Source organism: Saccopteryx bilineata, chromosome 2, assembly GCF_036850765.1.
Source record: "Saccopteryx bilineata isolate mSacBil1 chromosome 2, mSacBil1_pri_phased_curated, whole genome shotgun sequence".
Taxonomy (NCBI): domain Eukaryota; kingdom Metazoa; phylum Chordata; class Mammalia; order Chiroptera; family Emballonuridae; genus Saccopteryx; species Saccopteryx bilineata.
The window spans coordinates 77,111,880-77,128,212 of record NC_089491.1 but is presented as its reverse complement, the minus strand read 5'-3'; the positions used below and the strand labels follow the sequence as shown (position 1 = coordinate 77,128,212).

Below are 16,333 nucleotides of genomic sequence, written 5' to 3'. Positions count from 1 at the left end.
GCTTGCTTGCTCAGCCTAGATAGCCACCCTATAAAAAGGAGCCATTTTAGAAGCTCGGGGCTGCAGTGTTCCCTTGCGTGGGTTGCCTGCAGTCCCTGCGCAGGTTTGCAATAAAACTTATAAAATTCACTTTGGGTTTGCTGTGGTCTGTCTTCTGGGATGTAACAGAACTTCCATCTTTCCACCTCTGACACATTTCCTCACTACAAACTGCCTTACCTAATCACTGCCTCACACTTGTATCAGTTATAGCAGCGACCCAGTTCAAGGTACAAATTTATACACAAACTCCCACAAGTATTTTACCCATAGGTTGATTCCCTCATTAAAGTGCCTCTGCTTATTTTAATCATTCTTTCACCTACTCTATATGGAGTTGTCTACCACCAAACAGAATCTGAGGTGTATTAACCATAACAATATGTAAGGCAGTATCCAAGATAAAATGATTAGTATTATTATTAGTTACTAAGTTTAAGTACAAGCTTATTTGAAATCAAGAAATAAAACACACTGGATATATAGATTTTGCTACCTTCTGAATTACTGTACACCATATAAAGTAATGTTGCCTAAGAGAAGTGCCTCAGAGGTCCAGTAATACTAAAGATATTATAGACTAGGTCAACAATATAAAATATCTCAAGAATAGTATGGTGAAATGGGGTAAAAAATAAAAACTAACAAAGAAATCTTTGGCTTGTTCCACTTTTTTCCACATTACATCTTCCAAATTCACTTGTCTATAGTTACCAATAATAGAGAGGTACGCTATATGTAACTCAAGTCTGCCTTCAAAGTGTGTTCCCTTCACCAGCTTAGAGTTCTTAGAAATTTTACAACTATTAAACTAGTTCCATTAATTCAGGATCTGAAATAGAAGACCTTATCTTTCCTAAGCCAACAGATTTTTAGATTTTATCTTTGTCTTTGTCATTCTATAGTCTCATTACTAAATTTCAATGTATGTATTCTTATTTATCCTGCTCACTGTACAATGGGTCCCTTTAATCTGAGAAGTTACTCTTTCTTCAAATCTATAAAATTTTTTAATTATTCTTATACAAATATTACCTTGTTCTGATTCTGTTTCTGAGTTTATTACACATTTTTCATTTTCTTTTATTCTACTTTCATTCTGTTATTAAATATATCTCATTCTTTTTCTTTTCTATTAATTTTCATTACCGCTACTTCATCCCTCTGCAGAGCATGCTGAGTGATTTCCTCAGCTATCTTCCAAATGTAATATCTTTCCATCTATATCTACCCAATGTTCAAACCATTCACTGAGTTTTTCATTTCAATGATGACATTTTAATGTCTTGTCTTATGTCTATTCATACCTTATTTCTCTCAGAACATTTAAAAACACTTATTTTAAAGTATCTTTTAAAGTACCTTTCAACATATTAAGTAGTGTTCCTACCACCTCAGGTGCAAATTTTCTAATGTGATGTACAATTTCGTTCCATGCTTTGTAACATTGAATTTTCCATTAAAGTCTTTTGTGTGTTCTCTGAAGCATCCCTATCTAATAATATTTTCAAGTTTCCATCTACAAGGTCACACTGGTTCTATAAAGGTTGGACCATTCTGAAGATAATTCTCAGCTGAACAGTCCTTGGACTTAGAAGTAACATAAACTAAGACCCTAATTTCATGTGTGGCACAGGCCTGAGGTTCTAATTTCTTTGTTACTTTTTCCTACCCAGTGTCCAGATAGACATCAAAGTCCCCTGTGCCTGGCAGGAAGGGATGTCCCAGGTCCCACTTCACAGTAGGGCAGCCCTTCCGGACTCCCAGCCTCACAGAGTCCATAAAAAAGAGGGGTTGGAGCCTACATTTCCCTAGCTGCATGACTATCAACGCTAACCTTCACCTAGGTTTGCATACCCCAGACAGCTATTTAGACTTCAGTTTGGATTTGAATTTCTATTATCTTTGCGTTTTTCTCACTTTATTTTAAGCTGGGCTAAATACCCTGCAGTGCATTTGCTGTTTTTCTAGTTTCCACTCCATGTGTTCAGAGTGAGAAGAAAGTCCTTTCATGTTAGCACCATTCATGTTAGCAAAACCTAGATATCCAAAAACTGCATAATAAGGTCAGTTTGAGAGAGATAAAGAGTAGGCACATAGATTTTAAAATCTTAAGTGAAAAATTAACAAACTGAGTGCAGTAATGTATTTTTAAAAAGCATCACAACTAAGTATGGTTTACTTCAGAAATGCAAAGCTGGCTAAACATTCCAATGCTTAATAATGTACTGCACAAGTCAGCATCTTTAGATAAAAAATACTTTGTGTACCACATATTCTATCACATAAAACTTCTGTTTATTTATTTTATATGGTCCTTTAAACATGTAAAAACCATTCTTAGCTCACAGGCCATATAAATCACAGGCTATGGGCCATACTTAGCCAATACCTGATATAATTCAACATGCTAACATAATAAGAGGGGAAAGAATTACATAATATTTCAAAGATGAGTAAATGTACTTGATAACATCCAACATTCATTCATGATTTTTTTAAATACAGGACGGTTACGACAGTCTCAACATACAACATTTTGAGTTTACGACACTCCCATAAAAACCATAGGAATAGGGGAGTGACGTCACGGAAATGGCGCCGTGAGAAGCGCGTCCGACAGCTCTCCCCTAAATCACAACAAATTTATCAACTAGAAACAGAAAAATTTATCCTCGGAGCATTCCGGAGTTCCACACAAACTGAAAGCAAAAGGACTGTTATCACTTGAATCTGAGAGACGAGGGTGTGGAGGAAGCTGCCGCAGCGACGTTCATTCAAGCCGCCAGGGAGTGCGCCCGCGTGCTATCAATAAGACCACCCTCAGATGCCGATAAGAAAGAGGAAATCGAATATTATGGATACAAAAGAAAGAGAGGTAACACAAATAGATGTGGAAAAATCTATGGAGAAAAGACTTAACATATTGGAAGCCTTGGAGCTAAATGACAGAGAATTTAAAATAGAAATTTTAAAAATACTCAGAGATATACAAGAAAACACAGAAAGGCAATATAGGGAGATCAGAAAACAACTCAATGAACACAAAGAATATATTACCAAGGAAATTGAAACTATAAAAACAAATCAAACAGAAATGAAAAACTCAATTCACGAGCTGAAAAACGAGGTAACAAGCTTAGCTAACAGAACAGCCCAGATTGAAGATAGGATTAGTGAAATAGAAGACAAACAACTTGAGGCACAACAGAGAGAAGAAGAAAGAGACTCAAAAATAATAAAAAATGAGAAAGCCCTACAGGAATTGTCTGACTCCATCAGAAAGAATAACATAAGAATAATAGGTATATCAGAGGGAGAAGAGAAAGAAAATGGAATGGAGAATATACTCAAACAAATAATAGACGAGAACTTCCCAAGCCTGTGGAAGGAACTAAAGCCTCAAATTCAAGAAGCAAACAGAACTCCAAGTTTTCTTAACCCCAACAAACCCACTCCAAGGCACATCATAATAAAGATGACGCAAACCAATGACAAAGAAAAAATTCTCAAGGCAGCCAGGGAAAAGAAGAGTACAACATATAAAGGAAGGCCTATTAGATTATCATCAGATTTCTCAGCAGAAACTCTACAAGCTAGAAGAGAGTGGACCCCAATATTTAAAGCCCTGAAAGAGAGGAACTTTCAGCCAAGAATACTATACCCATCAAAGCTATCCTTCAAGTATGAAGGAGATATAAAAACATTCACAAATACAGAAAAGATGAGAGAATTTATCAACAGAAAGCCCCCACTCCAGGAAATACTAAGGGGGGTTTTCCAACCAGATTCAAAGAACAAAAGAAAACAACACCACAAGTAACAGCTCCACCAAGAACACATTAAAACCAAACTTAAACTGTGACAACAAAGGAAAAAAAGGGGGGAGAGGATGGAGATTAACAGTAGCAAAGGATGATGAAGTGCAGAAATACTTATAAGATAGGGTACTACAATGAATATGGTAGGTACCCTTTTCATTACTTAATGGTAACCACCCTTAAAAAAACCACCACAAAAACACTTGACTTAAAAAAGGTAGCAACAGAGGAAAGAAGTATGGAACACAAACAAACAAAAACAAATGATAGAAAAACAAAAGAGAAGAATCAAACTAGATACAAAACAGAAAGCAATTTATAAAATGGCAGTAGGGAACCCACAAGTGTCAATAATTACACTAAATGTAAATGGATTAAACTTACCAATAAAAAGACACAGAGTAGCAGAATGGATTAAAAAAGAAAATCCAACTATATGCTGCCTACAAGAAACACATCTAAGCAACAAGGATAAAAACAAATTCAAAGTGAAAGGCTGGAAAACAATACTCCAAGCAAACAACACCCAAAAAAAAGCAGGTGTAGCAATACTCATATCTAATAATGCTGACTACAAGACAGAAAAATTACTCAGAGACAAAAATGGTCATTTCATAATGATTAAGGGGAAGTTGAATCAAGAAGACATAACAATCCTTAATATATATGCACCAAACCAAGGAGCACCAAAATATATAAGACAGCTACTTATTGACCTTAAAACAAAAACTAACAAAAATACAATCATACTTGGAGACCTCAATACACCGCTGACGGCTCTAGATCGGTCATCCAAACAGAGAATCAATAAAGATATAGTGGCCTTAAACAAAATACTAGAACACCTGGATATGATAGACATCTACAGGACACTTCATCCCAAAGCGACAGAGTATACATTTTTCTCTAGTGTACATGGAACATTCTCAAGAATTGACCATATGTTGGGCCACAAAGACAATATCAGCAAATTTAGAAAAATTGAAATTGTACCAAGCATATTTTCTGATCATAAAGCCTTGAAACTAGAATTCAACTGCAAAAAAGAGGGGGAAAAACCCACAAAAATGTGGAAACTAAACAACATACTTCTAAAAAATGAATGGGTCAAAGAAGAAATAAGTGCAGAAATCAAAAGATATATACAGACAAATGAAAATGAAAATACGACATATCAGAATCTCTGGGATGCAGCAAAAGCAGTAATAAGAGGAAAGTTCATATCACTTCAGGCCTATATGAACAAACAAGAGAGAGCCGAAGTAAACCACTTAACTTCACACCTTAAGGAACTAGAAAAAGAAGAACAAAGACAACCCAAAACCAGCCGAAGAAAGGAGATAATAAAAATCAGAGCAGAAATAAATGAAATAGAGAACAGAAAAACTATAGAAAAAATCAATAAAACAAGGAGCTGGTTCTTTGAAAAGATCAACAAAATTGACAAACCCTTGGCAAGACTCACCAAGGAAAAAAGACACAGGACTCAAATAAATAAAATCCAAAATGAAAGAGGAGAGATCACCACAGACATCATAGAAATACAAAGAATTATTGTAGAATACTATGAAAAATTATATGCCACCAAATACAACAACCTAGAAGAAATGGATAAATTCCTAGAACAATACAACCTTCCTAGACTGAGTCATGAAGAAGCAGAAAGCCTAAACAGACCAATCAGCAGGGAGGAAATAGAAAAAACTATTAAAAATCTCCCCAAAAATAAAAGTCCAGGCCCAGACGGTTATACTAGTGAATTCTATCAAACATTCAAAGAAGACTTGGTTCCTATTCTACTCAAAGTCTTCCAAAAAATTGAAGAAGAAGCAATACTTCCAAACACATTTTATGAGGCCAACATAACCCTCATACCAAAACCTGGCAAGGATGGCACAAAGAAAGAAAACTACAGACCAATATCTCTAATGAATACAGATGCTAAAATACTAAACAAAATACTGGCAAACCGAATACAACAACATATTAAAAAAATAATACATCATGATCAAGTGGGATTCATCCCAGAATCTCAAGGATGGTTCAACATACGCAAAACGGTTAACGTAATACACCATATCAACAAAACAAAGAACAAAAACCACATGATCTTATCAATAGATGCAGAAAAGGCTTTTGATAAAATACAACACAATTTTATGTTTAAGACTCTCAACAAAATGGGTATAGAAGGAAAATATCTCAACATGATAAAGGCCATATATGATAAACCATCAGCCAACATCCTATTAAACGGCATAAAACTGAGGACTTTCTACCTTAAATCAGGAACAAGACAGGGTTGTCCACTCTCTCCACTCTTATTCAACGTGGTGCTAGAAGTTCTGGCCAGAGCAATCAGACAAGACAAAGAAATAAAAGGCATCCATATCGGAAAAGAAGAAGTAAAGCTATCACTTTTTGCTGATGATATGATCCTATACATCGAAAACCCGAAGGACTCCACAAAAAGATTATTAGAAACAATAAACCAATACAGTAAGGTCGCAGGATACAAAATTAACATACAAAAGTCCATAGCCTTTCTATATGCCAACAATGAAATATTAGAAAACGAACTCAAAAAAATAATCCCCTTCACGATTGCAACAAAAAAAATAAAATACCTAGGAATAAACATAACAAAGAACGTAAAGGACCTATATAATGAAAATTACAAAGCATTGTTAAGGGAAATCGAAAAAGATACAATGAGATGGAAAAATATTCCTTGTTCTTGGATAGGAAGAATAAATATAATCAAAATGGCCATATTACCCAAAGCAATATACAAATTTAATGCAATTCCCATCAAAATCCCTATGAGATTTTTTAAAGAAATGGAACAAAAAATCATCAGATTTATATGGAACTATAAAAAACCCCGAATAGCCAAAACAATCCTAAGGAAAAAGAATGAAGCTGGGGGCATTACAATACCTGACTTTAAACTATATTATAGGGTCACGATAATCAAAACAGCATGGTATTGGCAGAAAAATAGACACTCAGACCAATGGAACAGAATAGAAAGCCCAGAAATAAAACCACATATATATGGTCAAATAATCTTTGATAAAGGGGCCAACAACACACAATGGAGAAAAGAAAGCTTCTTCAACAAATGGTGTTGGGAAAACTGGAAAGCCACATGCAAAAGAATGAAACTCGACTACAGCCTGTCCCCGTGTACTAAAATTAATTCAAAATGGATCAAAGACCTAAATATAAGACCTGAAACAATAAAGTACATAGAAGAAGACATAGGTACTAAAATCATGGACCTGGGTTTTAAAGAACATTTTATGAACTTGACTCCAATGGCAAGAGAAGTGAAGGCAAAGATAAATGAATGGGACTACATCAGAATTAAAAGTTTTTGCTCAGCAAGAGAAACTGATATCAAAATAAACAGACAGCCAACTATATGGGAACTGATATTTTCAAACGACAGCTCAGATAAGGGCCTAATATCCAAAATTTACAAAGAACTCATAAAACTCAACAACAAACAAACAAGCAATCCAATAAAAAAATGGGAAGAGGACATGAACAGACACTTCTCCCAGGAAGAGATACAAATGGCCAACAGATATATGAAAAGATGCTCAGCTTCATTAGTTATTAGAGAAATGCAAATCAAAACTACAATGAGATACCGCCTCACCCCTGTTAGATTAGCTATTATCAACAAGACGGGTAATAGCAAATGTTGGAGAGGCTGTGGAGAAAAAGGAACCCTCATTCACTGTTGGTGGGACTGTAAAGTAGTACAACCATTATGGAGGAAAGTATGGTGGTTCCTCAAAAAACTGCAAATAGAACTACCTTATGACCCAGCAATCCCTCTACTGGGTATATACCCCAAAACCTCAGAAACATTGATACGTGAAGACACATGTAGCCCCATGTTCATTGCAGCACTGTTCACAGTGGCCAAGACATGGAAACAACCAAAAAGCCCTTCAATAGAAGACTGGATAAAGAAGATGTGGCACATATACACTATGGAATACTACTCAGCCATAAGAAATGATGACATCAGATCATTTACAGCAAAATGGTGGGATCTTGATAACATTATAAGGAGTGAAATAAGCAAATCAGAAAAAAACAAGAACTACATGATTCCATACATTGGTGGAACATAAAAATGAGACTAAGAGACATGGACAAGAGTGTGGTGGTTACCAAGGGTGGGGGGGAGGGAGGACATGGGAGGGAGGGAGGGAGGGAGAGAGTTAGGGGGAGGGGGAGGGGCACAGAGAACTAGATAGAGGGTGACGGAGCACAATCTGACTTTGGGCGAGGGGTTTGCAACATAATTTGATGACAAAATAACCTAGACATGTTTTCTTTGAATATATGTACCCTGATTTATTAATGTCATCCCATTACCATTAATAAAAATTTATTAAAAAAAAAAAAAAAAAAAAAACCATAGGAATAGAGGTAAGGAATGTTTTTTTACACTTACTTTTTGTCATTTTTTCTGTTAATACAATACAGTGTACAGTAAAGTATATTTATATCCTTTTCCTTTTTCTGTGGATTAGTTGTGTTTTTATGTTCTAGATCAGTGGTAGTCAACCTGGTTTCTCCCGCCCACTAGTGGGCGTTCCAGCTTTCATGGTGGGTGGTAGCAGAGCAACCAAATGGTGCCGCAATTAAATACTAATTGACTAACTGTTGACCAGTCAAGATCAGGACAGCGGTCAGATTCTGTTACAGGGCATTTGTATTGGGACTGCACCCGACCTCCTTCGGGACCACCTGGCCCGCATCTACGAGCGGTCAACTACCTGACCCCGGGTCCACACCTGCCACCCGATCCAGCGGGCAGTTTATGACCACTATTGTCACCCAAAAACTAGCAGTTCGTCGTTTTATTACCCCATACACAAAGAACTCCATGGTTCAAAGCTTCTTTCTATGACAGAAACTGCCGGCCAATGGAGACACCATTTAACTCATATTTTTGTCTGGATTCCCAGATTTTAGGGTAATAGGGTAACATCCTAGGAACCCCCCCTTGGACTGCCAAAACTAGCTGATGTCTCGCTACTTTGCCCCGAATGCAAAGAAGTGATCCCATTAGCCAATACCCGCTACATAAATTTTATAAAACACACAACCATGGACTCACTAACTTAATCTCGTCTGGACAAACTCTAGCTCAACCACGACACTTGTAACGTCGCGACCACGCAACAGACTTCAAGCGCATAAGTTTTGTTCATGTTACGTAAGTGAAGCTAAATCATTACATAATCAAAACTAAAGTCAGTATATAGTTAGATTTCTGAGAGCAAGCATGTGCTACAGCTTCAAACAAAATATTGTGAAATATCGTGAGCCCATGTCTCAAAAAAAAATACGCATGCAGCTATTCGCCAGAGTATCTGAAGATGGGTTTCATAGAATCTGCTGTAAATAAACAACATCCAATGTGTTTATTGTGCCATGAAACATTATCCAATGAGGCAATAAAGCCAAGTGGATTGTGAGAACATCTTTCTACAAAGCATCCAAATGACAAGAACAAACCCATTAAATATTTTCAGGAAATATACAAAAAATTTCAAAATCGTTCAACTATCGTTGCATCATTTACTGGAACACCCACTAGTGGGCGGGAGGGACCAGATTGACCAGCACTGCAAAAGTGGGCAGTTTTTATAAAAAGGTTCACCATCACGGCCCTAAGCAATAGCACAGTACAGTGACAAATTGATGAAATGACAGTTAATGTTGAAAACAAACTTATAAGTATTCTCCAAAACTCTTCATTTTCCATGCAATTGGACGAATCTACCATTGCAGATAATGATGTTTTATTGATGGCATATGTACGCTATTTTGATGAAAACAATATATTACAAGAAAAAATGCTATTCACAATAAATCTCATCACAGATACAAAAGGATTATCTATATTTAATACTGTGAGAACATACTTTACAAAAAATAATATTCCTTTGAATAATATTGTTGCATGTGCTACTGATGGAGCACCATCAGTGGTAGGTTGCTATCGTGGATTTGTTGCTTATTTGAAGCAGGAAGTGCCGAATGTTTTATGTATTCACTGTGTGGTGCACAGACAACATCTTGTAGGAAAACATCTAAGTACAAGTCTCCATTCATCATTAACTATAATAATTCAAGCCGTAAACAAGATCAAATCCAATGCAAAGAATGATAGAATGTTTCGGTAGCTTTGCCAGGATAATAATGAAGATTTTATTAAGTTACTTTTGCACACAGAAGTTCAGTGGTTGTCAAAGGGTACATCTTTGGCTAGATTTGTAGCATTATATGATAGTGTCATAGAATTTTTTGAAAGTAATAATGAGACCAACCTGTGTCAACAGCTAAAAACAGTAAAGAACGATGCCTTTTACTTGGCAGATATTTTCAAGAGATTTAACGATGTCAATTTGCAGCTTCAAGGAGCTAATAAAATTCTTATAGGTTGCCAAAGTATTGTGCTATTATTTATTGACAAACTTGCAATACTTCGTCATAGTCTACTAAAGAGAGAATTTTATCAATTTCCTCAATTATCATCTCTAAAAGATGATGTAACTCCAGAGGACATTGATGAATTCAGTAGCCACCTCAAAGAACTTAAATTGGACATGGAAAAACGATTTGAAGATATTTTGAAATTGAAGGTATATGACAAAAAATCCTTTTACCGCAAATATTGAAGAGGCTGATACAACTTGCCACAAAGAACTGTTAGAAATTAGATATGATGAAGAAAGTAAACATAAATTCGACAGTGGTGAATACGAAAACCTATGGCAAAATAAAAAAATGTTAGTCTTATATCCAAATATGTGGAAAATGGTATTCAGTTTATTGATACCTTTCCCTACCTCATATCTTGTGGAATCAAGATTTAGTGCTATTAATCATATTATGACAAAAGAAAGAAACTGCCTGAATGTTTTTGAAATGGGAGACCTTCATTTGTTCCTCACAAAAATTGAACCAGATATTCAATATTTAGTTTCCCAGCATCAGCCTCAGGGATCCCACTAATAATTCAATTAACTAATGTAATTTCTATGTATTCAAAGTATAAATAAAAAGATAGATTTAACTATAGTAAGTTGTTTTATAAAGATTTATTCTGCCAAACAGCGAAAATCTGACATAAAGTAATTATTATTATATGCTTTAATTTGCTGTAACTCTGCTTTATAAATTTTATAAAGTAAAGTTACTTCCCTACTTTATAAATCACCATTACTGTGGAACCAGTGGGCAGTTAGAAAATTTACTACTAACAGAGATACAAAAATAGGCAGTAGGTATAAAAAGGCTGACTACCCCTGATCTAGATGATGATTTTACAACTGTGTTAGGATAGGTAAGTGACTTAGGCTACAGTGTGTTTTGACTTAAACCAAAATTTGAGTTAGGTCACTGTTCCTAGGAATGGAACTATGGACCTACTGTCATGCATATTATAGGAAGATTAACTCCCTTAACACGATAATGATTATCAACTAAAAACCTGTAGCAAACTTCCTCCTTAAGAGAGAAATGTTAGATTTTCTTTAAGATTGGGAACAAGATAAGGATGCCTACTGTTTCCATTTGTACTCAACTCTCTATCCTAGCCAGTGCAGTAAGGAAGGGGGAAAGATTAAAGGGTTAAGGTTAGAAAAGGAGAGATAAAACTGTTACTAGTATAGAAAAAGTAGTATGTTCTCATTTGAAAACTCTACAAACTACAGCTAAAGTATTATTCAAATTGATCAGAGAGTATAGCAATGTGGCTGAAACTACAATTAATATATCTATTTATTCATATGCCAGCTACTCCACTGATCTTAGTCTGTGGGGATGCCTGAAGGCAGTAAATTAGACCATCTTTCTTCTAGAAAAAAATTTACATTGGCTTCTGTCTAGACACTACTGACTTCAGATGATCCCATTGAGGTTATGGCCCAATCTGGTCGAACCCAAAGCTTAGTCTCCTACTTCTGGCACTGGCTTTGGTATTTGCCTGCAGGGTGAGCCCAGGAACTTCTCATGGTGCTAACTTGGATTTACAGTCATTGGGGTTTCTTTTCTTGGGGGATTTTTTGTTATATTTTTGTCCTTCAAGATTTCCTTTATTCTTAATACAGAAAGGGTCTTATCCAAAATCTACATATATTATAAAGAAAGGCCATTTTGAGCATCAAGTCCAAAGTATGATTTTTAAAACTATTACATATAGAACAAATGATTAAAAGCAAAATCCCTAATGTTGACAGTGGTTGTTTTCCAATAATAAGTTATAAGTAGTCTGTTTTTCCTTCTGTAGTTTTCCATATCTTCTATTCATGATCTTATTTTTGTTTTTATAAAGAATAACAAACATTATACTTTATTTTTTTAAAGACATTATGCACAGGCCCTGGCCAGTTAGCTCAGTCAGTTAAGAGCATCATCCTGAAATAACAAGGTTGCGGGTTCAGTCCGGGTCTGGGCACACATGGGAAGCAGCCAAAGAATGAACAACAGAGTGCAACAACAAATGAATGCTTCCCTTCCTCCTCCCCTCTCTCTCACTTCCTCTCTCTGTCTATACATTTTAAAAAATAAGCCCTGGCTGGATAGGTTGATTGGATGGAGCATCGTCGGGGAGCACAGAGTTTGCTGGTTCAATTCCCCATCAGAGCACAGACAGGAGCAACTTGATGTCCCTATCTCTCTCTCTCCCTGCCTCTCTCAAAAAAATATAGGAAGAGAGGGAGGGAGGGAGGGGAGGAAGGGAGGGAGGAAAAAAAGTTATGCATGGCAACACATTAAAAAAAAACTATTTGTTCAATTATTATTGAAAAACAAAAGAATATGCCTGACCTTTGGTGGCACAGTGGATAAAGCGTCGACCTGAAACGCTGAGGTCACTGGTTTGAATCCCTGGGCTTGCCCAGTCAAGGCACCTACAGAACACTTCTACAAGTTGATGCTTCCCACTTCTCGCTCCTCTCTCTCTCTCTCTCTCTCTCTCTTTCTCTCTCTCTTTCTCTCTCTCTTTCCCCTCTCTATCTTCTCTCTAAAAATCAATCAATAAAATATATTTTAAAAATTTTAAAGAATATATTTATGAAGATTATACTTGCTTTTCAAACAGTATCTTAATTAATTCTCATGAAAACTCTGTAACTTAAGTATCATTATCCCTAATTTTGTAGAAGAGCAAAATGAGGCTCAGAAAGGTTAAAAAATAATTTGCCCAAGTGACAGAACTCGGATCTGATTTCAGAAATACTTATTCCAAGGCCGGTGTTTTTTCTACTGAATCATGCTGGCTCCCACTAGAGAGCCTTTTCACATTACCACCTGCTAGTTCTAATTAAGAGATAGTAATTAAACAATTCCCCACTCCTGACAACAATATTTAAGCTACTGGCATTTTAAAGAAATTAATACAAATAGCTTTTTATCTGTTGGAAGACACTATAACTAAACACAAACTAGGAGCTATTGCAAAGAGAAAAGACTGCAACATGACACTGTTATATTCAAAGCACGGTTAATTACAATTACCTATTAATGGAACATGAAGCATAAAACTGTTGTTCAATGACCAATTTACTCATAAAAGTGTTCAACTTAACTAGTAATCCAAGTAATACAAAGAGTAACCATGACACAGTAATCAAATTAGGGGAAAATTAGGGGGGGGAGATTTATTTTAAATAATAATAGCCAGGTTGGATAAACATGAAATTCTCATACATTTTAGAAGAGAATATAACTGGTAAAACTTTGCTGTAGGCCAACTGATAATGTTTACACTTTGGAACATATGTGGTTTTGACCTAGTAATTCTCATCTAGAAAATTATCCTGAGGAAATAATCACAGATATGTAAATAAAGATTTACGGTAGCTACAGGGTTGCTCATCTTTAATTACTTATAATAGCAAAAAAGAAACTGGAATGAATCTAAACCTACAATAATAAGAAAGTAGGTTAATAATTCTGAATAAATTTTTCTAAAAACAAAATCCCAGTTTCAATATTTATAGGCCAGGAGACCCAGAGCAACTCCACTGAGATCTCACAATTTATCAAAAAAACAATTGGAATAATAAAAGTATCTATTTCACAGTGGTAATTTATGATGATATAAAATAACTCACGCAGCAACTGCAGGACCAAGCGTGGCATATGTCTGCTGTCAGTTATATACATACATGGCGAAATCTGACTCCCTCGGTCCATCACTAATGGTTGTGCAAGTTATGCAACCTCTTTACATCTCAGTGTTTCCACTTACAAAATGAGAATAATTCCATAGAGTTTGTGTGAGGATTATATGAGATAATTGTTTATAAAGTGTCTAGCACACTGCCTGACAGACAGGAAGCTCTCAATAAATTTTCACTATTTTATTAGCAGTATTAGTATGTATATATAATAAATATATATTATTGTATAATAAATAATATACTAACTCTGAGTCACTTATTGTATTAGGTTTGACACCCAATACAGAGGCTATGTTATGTCATTTTGGTTGCCCTGGAATTAGTTGTTCCATTCCGGTGCATATAACTTCACTGGTGAAAATTCCATAAATTTTATAATCAAGCCTGACCAGGCAGTGGCACAGTAGGTAGAGCATCGGCCTGGGACACTATAGACCAGGGGTCCCCAAACTTTTTACACAGGGGGCCAGTTCACTGTCCCTCAGACTGTTGGAGGGCCAGACTATAAAAAAAACTGTGAACAAATCCCTTTGCACACTGCACATATCTTATTTTAAAGTAAAAAAAAAAAAAAAAAAAAAAACAAAAAAAAAAACGGGAACAAATACAATATTTAAAATAAAGAACAAGTAAATTTAAATCAACAAACTGGCCAGTATTTCAATGGGAACTATGGGCCTGCTTTTGGCTAATGAGCTGGTCAATGTCCGGTTCCGTATTTGTCACTGCTAGCCGTAACAAGTGATATGACGCACTTCCAGAGCCATGAGGCGTGCGTCCCGCGTCACCAGAAGTAGTACTGTACGTGAGCAACGCCACGCTTTGCGGTGGTCTCACTGACCACCAATGAAAGAGATGCCCCTTCTGGAATGCGGCGGGGGCCAGATAAATGGCCTCAGGGGGCCGCATGTGGCCCACGGGCCGTAGTTTGGGGACCCCTGCTATAGACCCATATTTGAAACCCCAAGGTTACCAGCTTGAGTGCAGGCTTATCTGGCTTGAGTGTGGGGTCACTGGCTCGAGAGTGGGATCATAGACATGACCCTATGGTCACTGGCTTGAGCCCAGATATCACTGGCTTGAAGCCCAAGGTCATTGGCTTGAGCAAGTGGTCATTGGCTTGGCTGGAGCCCCCCAATTCAAGGCATGTATGAGAAAACAATCACTGAATAACTAAGGTACCTCAACTATGAGTTGATGCTTCCCATTTTTCTCCCTTACTATCTGTTCATCTCTCTCTCTCCCTCTCTCTCTCTTGTACGGAGTAAAAAGAAAAAGGTTTTATACCTATAAACTAGAATCCTATTATATTTTATGGCCAACATTTTCAAAAGATATCATAGTCCTAAATCCGTTAATAAAATTTTCTAAATGACAACTATTTTATTGTAACCGTTTTCCTTCTAGAGACCTTTCCACAAATAGATGGCAGGAAGAGCAACTCTTCTAACCAAAGCTTCTTCACTCCAAACACGCACTTATACAAGAATCAGAGAGACCTAGACCCAGAACCTTTCAAAATCCAACAGATGTGTGGAGTTTCAAGGTCCAGCGGGTATACAACATGTAAAAAAAAAGGAAAAAAGAAGAAGAAACAAGAAAAATAAACAAAACAAAGAAGAATACTGTTACTGAAAAAAAAAATCTCCACTTTGTTTTCAACTAGCAAGTAAAGCCTACCTTTACATTTTCAATACATGTGAATCCTACTTGGAACTAAAGTCCCAGAACCATGTTTCATTCTATCCCTATAAGCTTTTATAGAATAAAAATTTCATATCTTGGGATCAGTCCCTCCTCAGGAGACAGGCATGAATCCCTGAAGGACTCACACCTAGAGGAAACACACCATTTTGCAAGGAATGTTTTCCTACCTTAACCGCTTCTCCGAGAGTTTGGTTTTTGTCAGCTTCCTCGCTGGAATGCAGTTCAAGTCTGTAATTCAACTCCTGGAGCTGTTGAGCCTGTTCATTCAGTAGCACTTGTGCCTGCTGTTCCCGAAGTAATGCATTATTCAGTTCTTCACATGCACTTTCAAACTTCTCGTGGGTGATCAACTTCTGAAATAAAAAAAAATTATCAGCTAACTGCATTTTCTATCATTTAATCTTCAGAACTATATTTGCTAACATAGAGAGTATGATAAAAAGGTTTGTAAATGTCTGATACATGACAAAAAATACAATTTTTTTTCTTCATTTCATAAATCAAGATAAAAAAAATCATTCTGGTTTTTAAAGCACAACAGCC

General features: G+C 36.2%; 1 protein-coding gene across 4 annotated transcripts in view; it reads right to left on the bottom strand.

Annotated features, from left to right (window-relative positions):
- Positions 1-16,333, bottom strand: part of CCDC171 (coiled-coil domain containing 171) — a 388,145-nt gene that overhangs the window by 179,470 nt on the left and 192,342 nt on the right. For all 4 annotated transcript variants that reach the window (XM_066257293.1, XM_066257297.1, XM_066257296.1 and 1 more), the window contains one exon: positions 15,958-16,143. In XM_066257293.1, the coding sequence (XP_066113390.1) occupies positions 15,958-16,143 (186 nt within the window). The remainder of the gene's footprint in view (positions 1-15,957; positions 16,144-16,333) is intronic.